Below are 20,418 nucleotides of genomic sequence, written 5' to 3'. Positions count from 1 at the left end.
CTGTAGCAACCAAATGTTCATCAGTCTTGCTCGGGGCTGGAGGTTACCTTTGTTGTGGGTAGAGCTAGGTATTTCTCCTGAGCTGCTGCTGTTAGTTGCTAGCATTTCTCCTTTTCCTCCCTAGTGGTTAAAATGGCTAGTGATGTTATTTATGCCTCTTTCCTTTTGGGCAGGAAATGGAAGATGCCCACTTAAATGCTGTCCTCATCCTGGGAGAGGCTTTTGCATCTGAGGAACCTTTTGATTTTGGCAACCAAAGCACCACTGAAAAGATCCATGGTTTAATCCCAATCATGCTGAAGCATCGGCTTGTCCCTCCGCCAGAGGAGACCTACTCTCTTCATCGGAAGATGGGGGGCTCTTTCCTTATCTGCACCAAACTGAAGGCCAAAATTCCCTGCAAAAACATGTTCCAAGAGGCATATAGCAAATATTGGAGCAGTAGGGGCAAGAAGCCAGAGGAGTAGTAAGAATGAACTAACATGGCTTGTTCTGAGGGCACAGTTCATCTGAGCCTTGCAGAGAGCGTTCTAGCCTCCCATGCGTTGCACCCCAGCTCTCAATCCTCTTGAGATGCGGCAGCCTGTGGCCTGGAAGCCAAGTGTGCGTTTCACAAGGACAAAGCTCTTCTTTCATGCTGTGTCTGTCCTACACTGACTGCCAGTACAGTCCGCAGCTTGCAGGAAACTATCTTCTTGAGTGCTTCTGTACTGTTTCAAGGCGCCAGTCAACTACCTTGAATGCATTTTTAACATTGTGATGGTGGCTGCATATTGATTGGGTTTTATAACAAGTAGGGGAAGGAGGACAAGAGCAGAATTTAGTACTGAAACCTGTTTGTAATTCTCAAAAAGTTGTTTTTTAAAAACCTTCCCTCTTTCATGCCAAGGTGGAATTCAAGTAGTTTTCATACTGTGAATTATAGAATGAAATAGGGTGTACCCTACCACAGACACATTCAGCACCTCCCTCCCATTTTCGTAAGTCAAGTGGTGGCAGTCTATGAACCCTCCTGGATTTTACTGACATGGATTTAATGCAAGGGGTAGGGGTGTGTTTGTGTGTGTGTGTACATAGGATGAAGTTTTGTGCTTTCTGCCTCTTTTTGGCTTGCAAGCTAAACATAGGAAATATTTTAAAAATCTGAGAATTGAGTGCCAGTCTCTTTTAAACACACACGTACACTCACACAACCTATCTCAGTTCTGGGAGTCAAATACGTAATCAACAGAGCTATATCTGAGCACAAATAGCGGGATTCTTCACTGTCTGGTAGGTATCAGCTTTCCTGAGGGCGAGTTAGATAAGCTACAACTCTGACACCAATTGCTTGCAGGACTCCTAACCTAGAACCTAGTCTGTCTGACTCTGTTCTCCTGTAATGCAGAGCTTATGGCAGGGCAGACAAACACGTAATGTCTCTCATGAGCATTTCAAGCTTTTGCTGAGATGTCACACACTTAAAACCAGACGCACAGTTTTAAACTATTGGAGTCAAACTAGGAAATTTACTTTCTTAGATTTTTGTACAAAGCCTGTACCTGTATGACTTCCTGATTTCAATAAAAAAGTGCTTGTGCGGTGGGCCTTCTGCCTGCAGTTTTTTCATCTTCTGGTGCGGTACTGAATAGCCAAGTGAACCTTGTCCTGTTCTGTGGGATAAGCAGGAGTTGAGCAGGAGATGCTTCTAAGTCTCCTCTTGCTGCAGTTGTTGTTTGCTCAAAGAATCGCTGCTACCCTTGTAAAGCCATCTATCTATGGCCTGTTTATTCCTTCATCTTTCCATTGCAGCTGTTTCACTAGTGCTAACAGTGATAGTGGCAAGTTTACCAGGAGGCTGGACATAGATCTGTCTGGCCATGAAAATCCCTGGTAATTGACTTGGGTTTTTTGTCTTCCTTTGTTTGAATCACCCTGTTACCAGTCTCCTGAATGTAGGTCTCTGCTGTTTCTCCACTTAAGAAGAAAAAGTAACTGTTGGGGTTGATGCTTACCTGGTGCTACTAAGGCAGGTGTCCTTATCTGGTAAGTGCCAGATATTTAGCAGCAGGCTCAGCTGGTCCTACGCAGTTAACACAGCCCAGTGACCTTAACCTTCGGTATGTAAGAAATCCTGATTGCTGACACTTCCAGAGACAAAGAACAGGTAAGTGAATAAAATGGCCTCTCTCAGGAGGGACCTCTGAGAAATAGAAAACAGGTTATTGTATTATCTTTATTGCAAGATCATAAACATATAAACTGCTTCATTTAAGACTTGGTTGAGAAAGATCCTGTGCTGTTTAATTCAAATAAAAGTACTGCTCAGGCTATTCCTAACCCTTTGAGAACAGTAAACTCTGCAGTTCAGTGAAGTAACAGTTTGGCATTAAGCTGTTTAACTTTGTACACTGATAGTGTAACTTTCCTTGTTGTTTTGGGTTCTGATAGATGTTGTTTAGTTTTTCTCCTTTGGATCTAGACCTTGCAGCTGTAAAAAACAGTGGAGTTGTTTGAGATGTTAAATGCTTATGTTGAAGGTTAAAAAGCTGACAAGGGGATTGGATTAGGTGAGCTTCAAAGCAAAATTTCTGAAACTAAAGATTCAGAGCCAGTTATGTTCAGAGAACTTGCAAAGAAGGCAAAATAATGCGAAGAGCATTACCGTTCGCTTTTCTGGTAAGCACTAGGTGAGATTGGTATGCGCTTGTGTGTGTAACCACAGGTCTTTTGTATACCATGCTGGAGCATAAGAGTTTAACTCTCAGCAAACATTTCCTTTCCCTTGAGAGAGAGTATGTTTAAGAATAACATCAAGCTGAACAATGGAGTTGTTTTGCATTTGCCTAAAGGGTAGCAACTAGCAGAAGGTAAGATGTTTCTTTATTAGGAGAGCTAATTAGAGCTCTCAGTTCCTAATTCTCCTGGCCTTTTGTGTATTTTCTAGAAGCATTAATAATTTCTATAGTTTTGTCCAGAGATATTTGTGACATGAGGAACTGCATGTCAGTGTAACAGCTGTGGAGAAAAGGTGAGCCAGAAATGCTGTGCTCTGGCTGCAAGTCAAAGAAGTCATGGCATTTTACAGTGAGCAAAACCCCTTGATCTCACTACTACTTGCTCTGTACGAGTTAGTGCATTCGCTTGAACTACACGTGGAGGTTGAGGAATATGAACATTTCTCTGCTGCAGCAAGCTGCTAAGTTCTAGAAAAATCCTCTTGCAGAAAACAGTTCTTTGTTCCACAGGGCAAGCTGAAGCAATGTCTTCTCTGAAGACAGGGAATTTCCACTCTAAAGAATCAAGATTCAGGCTACGTGTGGAAGCGGTGATTTTTTTCCTACCTTCTTTCTTTAGTCAACGTGGCTGCTGAATCAAAACAGAAAATGAATGCTGAGGAGCTGTACAGGAAGCTTAACATGCAGTTTGCTTTCTGCTTTTCTAAAGTCCAAATCCCTTGGTAATAAAAGGCCCATTTCCCAAGACCTTCACAGCTGTGATGGTGCAACTGTGGAACCCTGGAAATCAGAAATACAGCACTGATTGTGAAAGTCAGAGCACAGGAAACAGATGGTATTTCACAGAGTTACAGCAGCTAGGAGAGACATGCGGCAGCCTAAATGGGATGAGCCCATGGCTTAAATACACATAAGCTACAGTGGGGGGCTGAGAAACTGATAATTTTAACTGGAGAGGGACAGGATTAGAAGTTTCTGTGGAGTAAGGTAGCCTGTGGCCCTGTAAGAAGTGGGAAGTATGCTGATTGTTCCTGGAGGGGATTGCTGGTGCCCAGTCTGGCCCTGTTGGCAGCACAGGATCAGTAATGGCATAGTCGTCTATTCCTGCTGTGGGGAGGGAGGACTGAGGCATGTAATCAAAGCTACAACTTTTACCAACAGGGTAATAAATGAAGAGGAAAATGTCCCAACAGCCAGTCTCTGCTATGGAGAAAATCCCAGGCTGAATTGTGAGGAACTGCTGGGCAATGTGAAAGGGTCAGGGCAGGTGCAAAATTTCACAGGTATTTTGAGATGCACTTAAAAGATGCATGAAAGTCAATTTGATGCTGGTAGCTCAGAAAAAAGTAAGAATTCAGCCTCTAACACTAGGGCAGCTGAAACATTTGATGTGCAACTAAATGAAGGAGGAACATCAGAAATAACGACTACAGCTATTGACACAGAACAGATGACCTAAGAAAAAGGTCAGGAAATCTGTACTTGATGAAGCTCAATACACTAAAGTAAAAGGTGGCTTGACTTTTGAATTTTCAAAAAGGTTCTGGTAGTTTTTTCTGGAAGTTGCTAGAGCTAAATCAATTTTTCTCATATATTTCTCTTCTTCTTGCTGTGTGCTTGTACAGATGAGTTACAACATGCTGGTTTTATCTTCAAGAACGCTATTATTCCCCTTTCCATTTCCTCCTCAAAGCTTAATGTGGGGAGGTAGGAAAAAAAGACAGAACCTCTGCATTTCTAACAGTTCCCTGTTTTATTGCAGTACATCAAAGTAGGTTAATATTAAGTGTGTTACCAACATAAAATATTGGTGGGAAGTCATTTTTACATTGTTGACTTTTCCACCTTAAATATTTCTGTGCAAAAGAATCTACATCATTGTTCTGTAGCAGAGAATCTCTTACAATGTCCCCTAAAACATTGAGGGCATTAAACAAAATAGTGAGAAGAGGCAAAAAGCAGAATCTTTCCCCCACACGCACACTTGTCAGCTTTTATACTCTAAAACAAAAAAGTGATTACATCTATGCCATGCAAAACTGTACAATAATATTACAATGAAAAACCTAAAAAACTTATTTTAAAAATAAATGATATGAAACTGTCATACATAAAAAGGCAGGTATAATTGCTCTGAAATACCAACACTGGTTTGTTTGTGGATTTCTTCCCTGTGGATGAGACTTTTTTAAATGCAGAATGAAAACAGGTTGTACTGAGCTGCAGCCGGAATGAAAGAAAAAGTAGAGTTGGAATTTGGACTGGAAAACCTGCAGCAGAGCAGTTTCTGGGGGTGTTTATCAAATGCAGTGTGAACACAAAGCACAAGGAAGGGTGCAGTTTGTGTTAGTGCAGAAAGTTGTCCCATTTCCTACATGGAACTGATTCCTATTAACAAAAAAAAAAAAAAACACTAAGAAGCTACTGTGTGCCGCTTTTTGATTCCCAGACTAAGGCTCAGGAGGTGTGGGTACTTGCACTGCAAGAAAATTTACCCTTAATGTATTCATTTAAAATTAAACAGCATGCATAAAATGGGAAACCAGCTTTCTACCCAAGAGCATGTTTGTCCTGTCATTCAGGGTCTGGCCACGCAAGACAATATGGTGCCAGAATCTGTTTCTGTGTTAATATTCCAACTGTTTTGTTTTGAAAGGCTGATGCATGCTCTGTGAATCAGCTAGGTGCAGTTAAACAACACTTCTATAAATACGCTATGCTTTTTGGACTTTTTTGGTATGACAAGACCCTTAACTTCCCTCTGCCATATACCTGAGAATAACACACCTGGCTTGTAATTATATCAGAATCAAATCAAAGAGATAACATTCCCAACTCAGCTTTGAAACCCGTTAAAATAGGCAAAACGCACGTTCCTAACAAGCCACAGCAACTAACGGAGAGGAAAAGAAGCAAGTAACTTCACCACAGCTTTGGGAATGTTTTTTAGAAACCACCAGCTGTCTTCTACAGGTCAAAGGCAACAGAGAAGAAAGTACTATAACCCCGCTTTTGGGTTTATGAAATGTGGAAGGAAGCCACGTATCTGTGTGCGCACACGTGCAGGGGAAAAACTATTTACCAAACCTTTTTCATTCTATAACCTGGAATCCTTAGTAGCTGCCTGAATCTATTCAGATCCTGTGTTGCCATCAAAAGAGACCCCAAAAAATGCAAAAATCCAACAACCCATATGTTTAAGCAGTGTCAAAAATGCAAACAAACACCTTCAGTCTCAGCCAAAAGGAAAAAATCAGCTAGATACATAATGTGTACAGAGAACATGTGCTACAGTCAAAAATTCAATGGGAGGTTTTAAGCTCCCTGAACAAAACGCAGCCCTCTAACTGTGAAGTTGAAGCAATGCTACAGTGCAAAGTAGCAAACATCAAACCTTAAGAGACAACTGTCTTTGAGATACCAGTCAAGAGTCTTACAGTTCAAATGACCAAGTTCCTTTTCCTAGCCCAATGAGTATTTAAAAAGCTCAGCTACAGTATGCATATGTTTTCAGTGTTCATACCAACAAAAAAAAAGATGAGTGTGGTTTAAAATTGAGTGTATAATCAAATGGTCCCCAAATATATAAAACTATCCAAGTCCTAGGACAATTTTTCTCTTTTCAAATAAGCGATGTGGTCATTTGCTTTTCAACTGAGAGAACAGTTGCTGTTTCTCTTTTGAACAGATGTGTATCAAAATGCACAGTACCAAACTAACGATTAAATATAGTAATCCTAAAGGAGACTACCGAGGCTTAGCAACTGTGGTGTACAAACAGTGTAGGCCTGTAGAGCTCTCATCCTCTAGAGCTTAGTTTTGTAACACAGCTGACCTACGCTCTGCCTGAAAATGTCAGGTTTTGATATCAATAGATTGCAGGCACCGTAACAGAGTAAACATAGGGGTTTACTCGATTTAATTGTTTGCTTTATCGTGGCTCTTTGGGTTCCATTTTCAGATAGAGCATTAGCTCAACTGCAAAACAAAAAAAAAAAAAAATCGAAAAAAGATCCTGTGACCCTCTCTCAGGGGACTGTCACGCTGCTCTATCTTAAATGACTGCTGTTTAAATGCCTTCTCTCAACATCAAAATAAGATTAATGTTTAAATACAACATACAGTAAATACAAAGGCTTTGAAAAGTGTGTGGACATGCTTCACCAAAAGGAGGGAATTGTGGGGAAAAAGCAGTGGCTATAGTTGAAGCAATATGCAGCCTTTAAAAAGAAGCTGATGTGGAATTTTAATAATGCCAATAACGTCCTGCCTATCTGTCCCTCAGAAAGACTGAAAACTTTTCTGGGAGGAATTAATTCCAAGTGCTTAGCTGTTTGCTAAAGCTTTTAATATTAAATGCCAGGCTTGCAAAAGTAGTAGCTCTGAAGTGAAAACAAACAACACAACCAGCTTGCTACTCTGAAAAACCCGAACAGGAGAGAGACAGGCTTTTGATATGATGGTTTCTAAAAAAAAGTCTTGAATTCCTGTCCCAAAATAACATTGAATGAGCTTAAACTTGGACTCTTGATTCAGAGTGAAAGAGAAATCTTACCTAGGAGACCCAGCACGATTAAATGGATTAGATTATCTGTGTCTCATTCCCTATTTCACATTTAGATCATACCTGGAAATTACTGTACATGGTTTGAACTTGCCTCTATAACTTCTATCAGGGAAGACAGAAACTGGAAAACTCCAAACATCTCTATGTGGCTGAAACACTATATACTGCTTACTGCAAGAATATGGAATGGTTTAATAAGAGCTGTAACAAGTTTCCGAAACCCACAAAAAACAGTATTCTAAATACAAAAAGCCCTTAGATGTTTGAGTATGGTCATAGTATAAAGCCAACAACAACACTACTGAGAAGAGAGGCTCATTTGAACACACTCCCAAATGAAAAACGCTTCTGCCTTGCTCACTAAAGAGAAGAGACATCTTCCTCTTACCATCTATTTGTACGTCAGTCTCTCACTTTGTTCTGTTGACTGCGTGACCAGCTTCAGCTTTTTATTTATTTTTGCAACTTCAGTGGGCTCTGTCTTCCACCGCAATACTTTCTGCCCTCCAACCTGACCTGCTATTGGAACCAAACAGCAGGTGAGCACATAGGAACAACTGCAAATTGCACAAACCCACAGCACGGGTAGGGAGGGAGAGGAAAACCAACCTTGCCAGCATGGCAGTTGCGGGCGACCAGGCATCTTCGACTACCACAGTGTGAACAGTGTGAGGTCAGTCTTCAAGGTTCTTTGTTGCTACAGTGACAGCATAGCCAGCCACGGCTAGCTTCGGGCTAAGGGCACTCATTTGGCTGATGTGCATTAGCAACTAGTATTTGGTAACAACAGTAACAGTTTTCTGGTTAGGGATGGTCAAGGAGATGCGGAAAACTGCTCCCTTCTGAGTTAAATCTGGTCAAAGACTGACCCAGGGAAAGTTTTCCTGCTGCATCCTGCTGCATTGAGCTCCCTTGCTGCCTTAAGGACCTCTACTGTAGCATGCCGTAAGGTTCCTCAGCCGCACAGCCAGCACACGAGAAACCAGGGCAGCCACCTGGCTGACTGGTGCCCTTGGTTGTCGGGGCAGGGGGTTGCTTTCCAATCATTGTCGTTTTTGCAAAGGATGGGGATTAACATGAAAGTAGGAATTACAGTTTCACTTATGCTACCGCCAGAAGTAAAGAAACGTGAAAGCACTGCAGGGACCTCTCCTGGCAGTGCAGCGAGTGCTACGCAAAAGGAATATCTGTCCTGCAAAAAGTTTTAGGCCAGGCCTCCAAGTCTGTATATTACCAAGCATGAAAACAGGGACAACACAAATCTTAAATTAAAGGCTCTCTTAAATAAGCATCCATCTTCTGCTGCATACACAACGCTTTTTTTCTTTGAATATATACATACGTATTTTACTCTAACATCTGCGTATTTATTTAAACTCTGTACTGTAGTAAAATATGCATCATTTTAATCAATAAGGATTTGCTGGCGACAATCAGATTGACATTCAAACGTGGTGGCTGAAAGCTTTTATGTGCCTCTGACATACTGATCATTCCCCACGCAGGGGAAGGAGTCTCTGTGCTACTTTTGTACAGTACAACGAGCTATTGTATGAAAACAAAATCCCTCTGAATTTTCTCTTGTTGATACTGGTCTGGTCTACTTAAGCTACTTTTTGGGAAGTGGAACGGGGGGTGGGATAAATATGTCTTGAAAAATGAAGCAGCTGTAACCACAAAAATGAAACCAATACTAATACAAATCTACAGCATCTGATATTTACCAACACCCTAGCGTTGCTCGTTCGCTGCTGTCAAATCTGGGGAAGGGAGGGTGAGGCAGTGCCAAACGGTGCTGAAGACAACCAGCTTTTACCTTCCTCTGTACCCCACTCCCAGATCACTTTCAGACAGGGAATGGGGAGGGTTAGGATGATGAAGGTGAGAACTGGAACGAGTGAAGGGGACAGCCATGGGGACAGCAAGCTGCTGTGATGTCAAATCTGAATGCTGAAGCAGTTCATGAGTCCCAACTCACGTGGTCAGAGCTCTCCAGGGAGAGGCTCTTGGTCTTGTGAGGAGAAACCGGGCTGGGAGGGCTGCTGAGGTTGGAGCTGTTCGATGCAGTAGAATGTCTCGGAGAGTCAGAGTCCTGCAGCCCAAAGACACAGAAGAACACCAGTAAGTAACAGGATAGTAAGTCCGAGAGTGAGTGAAGGTGACTGAGCAACCGGTGACTGGATTCAAGGGTCTCCATGTATTTTGCTTGTGTCCAAAAATTCTGAGGAATTTTTTTTTTTTGCTCAGAATTTCCTGGTCTGGGGAGCCTTAAAAGTAAGCGGTCAGATCACTCTGTTTCAGCAGGCTTAACTGATGCTGACATAAGGACACAGCACCTGTGGGATTCTTGCAGTCTGCATGTTGCCAAGGGCCTCTTGGTCAGCAGAGTGTGCAACTTCAGGTTGCCTGTGAAGCTACAATGGCTCCTGCCTTTTCATAGATTATGATCTGAGATGCTCTTGCACTAAACTGAGCAATCTTTATGGTATGGGCTTCATCACAGCTGCCTCTTCTGTGTCACTCCCAGGATATTAATTCAAATCATCCTAATCAAGTTACTCCTGTTGGATCTTCCAGACTACAGCAGAATGCAACTATGTCTCAGCTTGAGTTTGGGTTGCCCTCCAGCTTCAACTGAAAGGATATATTCAGTACCATGAAAAGCCTCTGTGATCTCTAATTTTCCCACTCCTTGGTAAGAAAATGGGATGGGGAAGTTTTGCTGCCCAACCTCAGATTGAACCCTCCCATGTAAAATATTCTTGGTTGGAGGAACTGAGTTTAGCACTAAGTTAGCACTGCAGTTCTATCATAATGATAGTCTTGTTCTGCACAGAATATAAATTACTAAATCCAGTTTCTGCTCCAAATGAAATTATTATATGATAATTCTTAAATTACCTTGTTAACTTCAGGCACTCTGAGTACAAAACGTCTCCTGTGAAATGGTTGCTAAGATAGCTTTAGAGTCTTTGCAAATAAAGGGCAGAAGGAATATCACCACTTCAAGCTGTGACAGGTCACTATCAAGCTGTTACTCTACTGGGACTGTATTTTTGGGAGCCTCAGTACCCACATATCTCCAGGTAAGGAGCACAGAGAGAGTTTTCTGCATGTTAAATACCAGGACCACAGTTGACACAGTTTGACCAAAGTTTCTTGTCAGGATAGCTAGAAATACAGGAAATCCAAATTTTCATTGTCAGTGACTCCCAAGCTTGTAGACAAACCGTGACAGAATTTATCTTCCTCATCTTTATCAACACACTTAAAATTTTCTCCTCTTTCTCTTATCACTCACCTCTCGCTCATAGTCCCTTGTTGGTGCATCGCTGCCTTGGTCCAGGCCACCAGAGGATAAGGAACCATCTGAGGGCGATGCCATAGGCTGACGCTTTGCTCCGTAGCTACCTCCTGAGAATTCCCTCCGCAAAGCACTGCCGTTTTGTGCAGACGATCCTAAAATGTACGGAGGAATTAAACTGTATTACAGACGCCCATTCAAGGTACTAGAAATTTGTTACCTATTTCTCTGGTTAGTTTTGCTTTCCTCCAGCAGGTCCCAAGATGCTCAGCTCATGGCTTGCAGGCTGTGTGGGCTTTTATCTTGTCTGCTGCCGGCTGCAGTTTTTCCTAGGGATACTCTGGTCCCTCCCTTGGCACGTCAGCATTAGCACACTTTACCCAGCACAGACACAGTCACTATGTTCCGACAACTACTGTGGTGGCAGCCTAGTTCCAGTGGCCTTTTTCCCAGGGAGTAGATGGGTTGTACCGGCAGGTACAGACCACAGCAGACACAGGCTATCTGCAAGCAGTTGGCAACGTGCAACAAACACGGCACGTGCCACAGGAAGGGAAAATACAATTAGAAGAGCTGGGACACCAGTCTTGCCTCTATTTTCACACGGTCCATTATTTAGTCACTGTGCTGATTCTGGCACGCAAAGGCAGGACGGCGGCACTAGGAAAGGTGTTTCCAATGCAATGCAACTCTTCCATACCAGCAGCCGGCTTTCTTTTTGCACCAGCAACAAGAGAGGCATCAAGAGCTCTACACAGTTCAGCAACAAATGTAATAAACATGGAGCTTGTGAACAACTTGCCACTGATTTAAGACGCGTACGCAGCAGCAAAGCAGTCCCAAGGGTAAGAATGTAATTTTAATCCTAACATCAGTTTTAAAAATTTGACAAATTGCAAATGTGGGACTCTCAAAAGCCCTAGCTGCTTATTCATGTGCTCCTTTGAAAGCAAGATTAAAATACTGTGCTTGCCCTCAATGGGAATACAGTCAGCCATCACTTCCGAAAATCCTGTCTGGTGCCAGGATGGATAGAAGCAAATGCAAGTAGCCGTTTCCCTAAACATACTTGTGCATAGACCCCAAAGCAACACAGTTCTGTTTGCTTACGTGCTGCTAACCCGCTGCTTGCGCTCATCGATCGTCCTGGTTCTGTGCGGGATTTCGTGATCGATGGAATACTGACAGAGCCACTGAATACGGTCCGACTTTCCTGAGGCCGAAGATTCTGCAATGCAGACACACACAACGACATGTTTACTTATTGACTGCTGGCTCAACCCTGGATGTTATGAAGGAAGGCCCCAAAATACATTAAAACCCCAACCTTACCGGAGCTGAATTATCTGGGCAGCAAGTCAGCAAAATGTGCAAAATAATATTCTGCAGTTTAGTGCAGAGACTGGAAGCACACGCAACGCAATAGTGAAGTGCTGAATTACATGGACATATGCAGACAACTGAAAGAGTACGTCTAATAATTAAAGAATTTCCTCAAAAGGATGGTTTGCAAGCCTAATTAAGCTGCTATAGATATATTCGTGTTATATCGCATATTGCATTCTGTCTGAACACAAGCTTCCATGGGTCTTATTAAAATTTCTCTCTTTGATGCCATCATTTGTGCCATGCATGTGTAACTTTATACAATAACCATGTTAATGCCTAATGCCTGCAGATTTATGAACACATAGTGGATCAATCTGTATTTCAATTCCAAATTCCAAATGTATTAACAGCATTACTCCAGACCTCCACCAGTTGAGCCAAAGTGAGAATCAGACTCCTGTTTTCAGCCTGCTCAAAGAGGATGCCCAGAGCACATGCCACTGTTTTTCTGTGTATTTTGATTATCGCTCCTGTTTTGCATCCTGAGAGTTCCAGTGTGATTTTCTAAATTGTAAGTTACTGGACTGGAGTTCGTCTTTTACTGAGAAAAGAGATAAAACACAATTTCTCTACTTGGAAGTGGTAGATCCTTAAACATAAGTTGTCTTTAAAAGAAGGGAAAAGGGTACTTTGAAATGAGTTCTGGGAGACTTTATTCCGGCTTCTGTTAACTTACAGCTGACCTTTGGGGAAAAGGTTTCTCAGTTTATTTCGCCCATCTCTGTATATGAGCTGGCTTCTTAGCCCAGAGGGACTTTCTAATGCCCATGCGTATCATTTCATCTCTGGTTAAATATGAGACTTCATCCTGCTCCTAACATGATTTGCAACCTTTATAGATGCAGAATGTGAAAAGAACTGCAGGTAGCTCTGAGCATTACTCTATTTCCCCTTTAAAAAACACCCCCTGCAATAACTGTTAATTTCTTCCTATTTATATTTAATTATTTCCTCATCCTCACTCTGAGATAAAGCAGTCACACATCAAACAACAGTTGCAATTGCAATGTCTTTTTAAGGTAAGATGTTACGGAAATTTCAAACTAGAACGAAGATTCCACCCCCCAACAAGGGTATTCTCAGAGACCCTCAAATACTACCCATTTCTCTATATGTATTTTAAAATGGATAATTAAATAGAGGCTTTGTAATGAACAGATTTTATACAATTCAGACTTTATCAGATAATTGTTACCAACCTGCTGTCAATCCAGTCTTACAATGATCCTTAGAGTCATTGCTGTAACAGACCCCTTTGCTCTTACAGTCAACCCTTTGCTTCTTATTCTCCCAGTGGGCTAGAAGTGGCCAATTTTTAACATGCAACAAGCAAGAAAGAAGTAAAATATATCCTCTTGTTCCCAGATCTCTCTTAAACACCAACAAAATAGAATCAGAGACCTTACAAATGAAAAAGCCCTGTTTAATTCTCCCCTCATTCATCGCTGCACTATTCTCAATGAGGATTTATACCCGAAGGCTTAAAAGAGTCTCTTAAATCATTTACGGGATCATACTGCTGTCTCTTGCTTACCTTCCTCCTCCCCCTTTTTTTTTTTTTAAAAATGAAAACCACCATCTTACTTTGGAGTACAAAACGCTAAATTTCTGCTCCTGTGTCCTTCCCCACGCAATAAACAATCTGAGTTACAGATCAGAGCATGAGCATCCTGGCTGTACATGGACAAGGGAGGCTCCCCTGGCAATACACAAAGGAACTAAAGGGCTAAGGAATAAGTTGCTGCTGTGTTTTGAGAAACAAAGGAAAGCCAAGTGCACCACCATCCAAACCCCAGCACTGAGGTTAGTACACTTTGCAAGGAAGGTCTTTCGTACTTGTATAAACCCACAATGATTCATTTTGCAAAGAGAACTATTGTGCTTAATGATAAGGCAATTAACCTCCTTGGCAGTGACTGAGCAGACAACATACAGGCATCAGGGGAAGGAGGGAATGGGTGGGTGTGTGAAAAAGCCTCATTTATTTTAATAGTGCATTCTAATGATATTTTTTTTCCATGACCTCAGTTTGCAAAGTCCATGTAATTCCTCGTAGAAAGTTTCTTCACAAAGCAAATCTTTCATTGTTCTTTGTTCTAAAAATAAAACAAGCACACGCCAGAGACCCTGGCATTTTGGACCAAAATCCCTGGAAGTGATATGCGCATGATGTAGAAAGGGGATTCAAAGAAAAATAAACGGCAGTTATTAGCAGTAGTTATAAAGCAGCAAAATGCAGCAAGTTAAAAAGAAATTAAAAAAGAAGAAATCTGAGCTTGCTCTACTTAAAGAGAGAAAACCCCCTCATTTAGACCAACAATTCAAATCCTAGCAGGAAAATTCATTCCCACTACTGAACCAGATGGAGAAAGATGAGAGAAGAGAAAAAAAAATCATCAGCAGAGAAGCTGCTTGCTGAGCAAAGTTAATCACTGTGAAACAGGGTGAAAGACCCAAATAAGTTCAGTGCATCCCATTCCCAGCCAGGGAACGGAGCTGCTGTGGAGCTGTGGGTTATGTACCCGCAATCACTGCTATGCTCAGGGCTCTGCAGTCTTACCAAGCCTCAGCTCTCCCAACCACAGTAACTGCTCCCACGCTGCCTGCTCAGGCAGTGGGGCGAGAACATACATACAGGGTCTAACTAAAGTTACAACACCCACTGGAAATTGTTTGCCTGTGTTTCTCTGCCCGTCGTGCTGCTTCTTGTTGTTTGGGGTTTTTTTGTTTTAAAGTAGTGTTCTGTTTATTATTTATTTTTTAATATGTATATATTATATATATATATAAAATATACATTATAAACCTGAGCTTTTAATTCTAAAAGCCTACTCTAACGGGTCATTTTTCAACTCCCCTATGGATTCCATGCTGTTTTGGTTCCAATATCCCATCCGTACCTGGGACCGGGGTCACCTCAGAGGGAGTGCTATTCTTCTTATACTAAACCCTCTAACCATGAAGGGAGGATGGACAAGACACAAAACCAAAACTCACAGCCTTGCTTTCCATACAGCTTGAAGCATCTCTATCCTGAGGCCACAAAGGAGACAAATGCTTTTCTTCATACAAGACAACCTCTAGTGCTCTAAGGAGCTAACAGGTACAAGATCTCAACACTCCAGGTTGCCCACGTCACTTTTTTTTCCCCCTCCAATTTATGCCAGTAGGCTGCAACATTAGGATGAAGGATGCTCCTAAAGCAAAAATTAAGAGTTACTGTCTGAAATACCAGGGGTCATTCCTTACTGATCCCAGGGAGACTACTCACATGAGAAAAGGAAGGTAGAGGGTGGGTCACAGGCCGGTGATACATCACTGCATATCAAACAGAAAATTTTGCAGTACAGCTGGATTAAAAAACACCTATTAAATGAGAACTGAAATACAACAAATTTCAATTTGGCTTAACAATATTATTTTTTTTTGCATTTCAATACAGCATTCCTTTTGTGTATTTGCATCTCCCCTCATACCAGAAAAGCCAGGATGGATGCAGACCTGTCATCACAGGGCACGTTTTCCAAAACACTGCAACTTTATTTTTGAATACTAACAGTTGTGACAATTGGGACTTCACAACAGCGACACACAACCATGCACATGACCAGCCAAAGCTTAGCCACGCAAATTTGTTTTGGAGCTGTATGGAAGAGATTAATTTTCCTCCTACATTTTAAAATTCTCTGTAGTATATGCAGGTATGTATCCAAAACCTTTCCCAGCGGTAGGGATCTAGAACAGCAACCAAAAGGCAGTCAAAGCAGTCTGGCTGTGAAGGTTTGCCTTGCATGTCTGAAGTGTGTCCAAAGGCCACAGAAACCAACAGCAGCGTTTCCATTACAGCAACGGACGTGGCTCAGATCCATAACAAACCCTGAGCAACCAACCACCATCACATACATCTACCTCACAAATTATTCCCGATTTATCTGCGAATCTGTCCCAAGCAAAACTGCAGGCCACAGCACGGTACACAATTACAACGCACAGCATGTACCTGCGTGTCTGTTGTAGTGTGGCTTGTATTTCTATAGGACCCAGCAACCCCCACGTAGTCACACCAGGATGCACAATACAAGAAAAAAGAAAAGACCGCTTCCATCCCCACAATTTACATTTCCAACTGGAAGGATATCTACAGAACGGTATCTTACCTCAGCCTCTGCTTAAAGCTGCCAGGATTAAGAGGTTCTACATCAGCAAGTTACCATTATCTTTAAGTTCTGATCCTGCTTGTACATGTTCTAACTTCACTTATTTACTTTAACCTAGAAACTCTCTGAGGCACAACTCGTGTCTCAATCTGTGTAAAGTAGCATGTAAAAATTCTTGCACTCCACGTGATTTCATCACAAACAAATAGTTTGAAAGTTTGGTCCAACACAGACAGATCCAAAACCTTTTCTTAATGCAACCTGATACACAACGTCCTGCCACTGACTGCTGAACGATGAACCCTCTGGAACAGATAACTTATCACTCAAAATTCCCACATCCTTCCTCGTTGATTAAAAATGTGATTCTCATAGCAAAAAGGTTCAGCCCAGTTGTTACACACTTCTCTTCCTTTTTTAAAGCCATGAAGTATCTGTTTCTTGGCACGTCAGAGCTGTGGAAAGACCACAGCTGATAGCAGAAAATAAATCAGCTGGGACAGAAGAAAGTTAAGGGGTGAAGGAGACCGCTTACAAGGGTTTTTCTCCCATGTTAATAGCCAGGCAAAAGGAAAACCACACAATGTTAGTAGAGTGAACACCTGACTCAGCCGTTCATACCCTCAGAGTCATAAAGTCTGGAGTACCGAGGACAGAGCGTGGAGGCGGGGAAAATGCAGGGTTTATGGAATCGTAAGAGAGGAATTTTTCGGCTGAATTAACAGTCATGTGGTAGATGTGCTCAAAGTTGCTCGGAGAGGAGATCAGACGGGAGTGATGATGAGGGAATTGATAAGGGGAACGCTGCTATCAAAGACAACAGAGAGAGAAAGCAATGAAGGATGGTTGTACAGGTTACATCGGCAACAGCAGTCCGCAAGAGCAGTCAAACACGGAAGGACAGCCAAAGAGCAGCCCTGCTCGCCCGCCAACACACAGGTTCTTACATTGTCACCCCCAGTCCTCTGAGCACCTTCCTTACATGGTGTCATACGGGCCTGCCACCCTTGCTGTTGCTAAAACATCAAAAACAAATAAAACTTTTAACTCATTGGGAATCGATTCTAATATTTATTATTATTTGATATTTCAAAGAGCACCGCAGTTGTAAAAGGTGCTTTACAGACAGTTGAGAAGCATCAGTTCCCTGCCTTGAGGAGCTTACAATCTAAAATAGAGATAACACAAACAAAGGAAGGTGAACACAGGTGAGATGGTTGTGGGGAGAAGAAAAGATGAGAATACACAACAGTTAAAGATTGTAAGAGATTTCCTTCTGTTATTCATGCATTTTAGCGATTCCATTAAAATTAAGTATCACCCATACAACAAACACAGAGTATTTCTAACAGGAGGGAACAGTGTTTCGACAGGAGAGGGACACAAGTCAGGTGGGAAGGTGAACTGGTTAGTGTCAGACAACTGGGACAATTTACTCTGCTGTAGACAGACAACACAAGGCCTATGTCCTTCTGCACACTCACTGAAGCCTGACAGCGCTTTTGTGACGAACAGACTTTGCACCACCATCTCTGCGCTGCAGAAGACTAGGCCCTTAGCAGATAAGGTGCAAAAGTATTGGGAAATTCAAACATCTTTAATAGGTCAACTGAGCAACATGCTCCCACAATGTGATATAAAGAAAGAGAGGGGAGAAATAATCCTGCACATTAAACAGAAAGTTTCTAATTCATCTCTACAGAATGCGCTGACGTAAGTGCTCTTGTAATTTAAAGTCACCTAAATCCAGATTGAATGGAAGAGCATTTCAAAGCTCCCTCCCTGTGCCATCTGCACACGTTCAGGAGGTCAGCCTGCGAGGGGATGGTTTACCCAACGGCCATCAGCAAATCAGAACACCTTTTCTAATTTCTAACTTCTAAGTTCCTCCTCCCCTTATCCAACTGATTTCATTACCTTAAAACAAACAGATCTGAGTAACATTAGAAATGTTAGGACTTAAAAAAAATAAAATATGGTAAAAATACAACTTGCCCCTCCGCTAAACCTAAGGCACTACTTTTTGTGTGTGGCACGTATTAAAGTCTGGAAGAACATTAAGTCACATCCCAATACATATTATCAAACATTACTGTTACTGTTCTCTTCATTTCAGCTGGTGAAATCCAACTTTTTTTTAAAAAAACACACAGTCATTATGAGGCTTTGCATGTTAACCAAAACATTAATTACTCACAGTATGGCATATAAGACATAATATACATTAAATTGTTATTAGTAAGTTTAGCAGCATCTAAATATCAGTACAAGAAGCCACCATTCCAAGAATGGTCCAGGAAAGCAGACTTTGCTGAGCCATCTGCTCACAACAGAGAACTGGCAGCAAAGCCAGCTACGTTCCTAAAAGCCAATAAGGGAGAAAAGGGAGTGTCTAAAATCACAAGCTAAAAAGCAGAGGGTAGGCCAGTTGCAGACCATGAAAATATTTAGCCAGCATTCATGAATGTAAGAAAGCCAGGATATGGCAACATTTTTAAAAATATCCTCCATGGAACTTTGTCCATGGACTCCATCATTAGATGCATGCATGCATGGGACTCCCACTTTCTTTAAAGAATACCAAATATGCATAAGTATTCATTTACTCTAGAAGTTTCTCATTTGAAACAAGCAAAGCTTCACACATCACCTAGAATGGAAGTATAATGGCTCATGTATAATGAGGTCAAACTGAAGCATAACGTTCAAATATAATGGCAGTCAAGACTAGCTTTTGTATGTAAAATACTTAGGCATGCAGAATATGAAAGCAAAATCAATCCTGTACATCTGATGTACACAGAGAGGTGGTCTGTGCTGCAGTAAGTGCAGTTCCAGATTTCAGATCTTCACTACAAAGGAGCATCCACGATAAAGTGGCTTCAAGGGACAAGAGGGCAGAAGGGAGGCCAGACTGTGCGGCCAGTTAATTGGTGACAGGCTGCTAGGGAAGAAAAACATGTAAATAAATAAGTTTGGGGATATACTAACAGGAACGATTCTAAATTGTACAAAACAAGACAATGACCCAGATCTAGTATCCACATCAATAAAATACAAATATGTACTGATAACGGCTCTGTTAATAGCAAACAAGAACTTCTGGTTTCTGTTGTGTTGTAGCCCACAAACTTGGTTGTCAAAGTCAGACCCTGAGTAACTGCTCACCATGAAGAAAGGAAGGATGCAAATTTACAATTGCCTGACAACCTCTAATATTTTCTCTCTTAAATCTGATCTCACTCTGAGCCTTGGGCACGTTCATTTCTGCACCAACACAGGGCTATACTGAAGTCTAGGCTGTCCATTCATGGAGAGAACAAGGTGGGACTAAGTTAATAGGCTCCAATTTGCCATAAACGTATCTCACTGTTCATGTCATGTGCCTATTGCACACCAAGGCCTTAGAAACAACGCACAGAGAAAGCATCTTTCCCCCTTGTGTGGCTGCATCAGCGAGGGCAATCACATGCAGACAGATATGTTGCACATATATAGGCAGCTGATACAACATATCAAATAGCCTGAAAGAGTTTAAAACATTCCATTTACCCAATTTTCATTTTGTACATTTACAACACAAATTAAACTCTCTAAAGTTGGATCATGCTGAATGAAGAAATCTGTATCAGTAGATCCAGCCAAATTTGAAGTTACTCAAATAAGTCGGAAGAAACTGCATTCTTTCATACACTTTCTGCATTCCTGTACCTCATAAAGAAAGAAGCTCTATCACCTAAAATAGTTGGATAATGTGGGAAAACTACTGGCCTTGCACTACTTGCTCCCCCTAGTGGTAGCCCTCTTCAAATGCAAAACCGGATTTTATTATCCACTTCCATAAACAGAAAGAGGCATTCGCAAAGTAAAATGCTGTGATCTTTCCCACAGGTTCTTTAAATACTTCTTCTGAAACATACTAATCTATTTAAAAATACGAAGATGAAGTTCCAGCTGCAAAAACGTTACACATACTAAGAAGCACCCAAAAAAATAATAAAGAAAATCTATTCACATTTTTGGACAAGGCATGAATCTAGTGAAATAACTCCATGTCCTTGTAAAGAAACCACCATATAGATGAACTGTACGCAGGGTTAGATGAGTATTCTTTACCTTGTGTACTGATTCTCCATGGAATGTCCTTTCTTTTAATTCTAAATTTATTTTTCAAATAAAACATTTGACTCAATACATGAGATCACACACACGCACAATTACATTTCTTCTATTTTTGTGCCTGAGGAACTAAGTAGGTAGTTTGGAAAAGACTAAATGAAAACT

The 20,418-nt window shown here is 41.5% G+C and overlaps 2 protein-coding genes across 27 annotated transcripts in view; one reads left to right on the top strand and one right to left on the bottom strand.

Annotated features, from left to right (window-relative positions):
• The window catches only part of COQ8A (coenzyme Q8A), a 46,611-nt gene extending 45,024 nt beyond the window's left edge, over positions 1-1,587 (top strand). For both annotated transcript variants that reach the window (XM_074578987.1, XM_074578988.1), the window contains exon 15: positions 174-1,587. In XM_074578987.1, the coding sequence (XP_074435088.1) occupies positions 174-467 (294 nt within the window). In that variant the 3' untranslated portion in view covers positions 468-1,587. The remainder of the gene's footprint in view (positions 1-173) is intronic.
• Positions 1,588-2,194: 607 nt separating this feature from the next.
• CDC42BPA (CDC42 binding protein kinase alpha) overlaps positions 2,195-20,418 on the bottom strand; it is a 191,800-nt gene continuing 173,576 nt past the window's right edge. For 6 of the 25 annotated variants that reach the window (XM_074578968.1, XM_074578972.1, XM_074578975.1 and 3 more), the window contains 6 exons: positions 17,082-17,150; positions 16,756-16,941; positions 11,699-11,816; positions 10,586-10,743; positions 9,263-9,376; positions 4,448-7,803 (listed from right to left, as the gene is read on the bottom strand). In XM_074578968.1, the coding sequence (XP_074435069.1) occupies positions 7,738-7,803; positions 9,263-9,376; positions 10,586-10,743; positions 11,699-11,816; positions 16,756-16,941; positions 17,082-17,150 (711 nt within the window). In that variant the 3' untranslated portion in view covers positions 4,448-7,737. Of the gene's footprint in view, positions 3,498-4,447; positions 7,804-7,893; positions 9,377-10,585; positions 10,744-11,698; positions 11,817-16,755; positions 16,942-17,081; positions 17,151-17,183; positions 19,079-20,418 lie in introns of those variants that run through there. The other 19 variants (XR_012586008.1, XR_012586009.1, XR_012586010.1 and 16 more) reach the window with 13 other exon arrangements.

Source organism: Larus michahellis, chromosome 3, assembly GCF_964199755.1.
Source record: "Larus michahellis chromosome 3, bLarMic1.1, whole genome shotgun sequence".
Lineage (NCBI taxonomy): Eukaryota > Metazoa > Chordata > Aves > Charadriiformes > Laridae > Larus > Larus michahellis.
The sequence above is the reverse complement of the archived record's forward strand: the minus strand, read 5'-3'. Positions and strand labels throughout refer to the sequence as shown.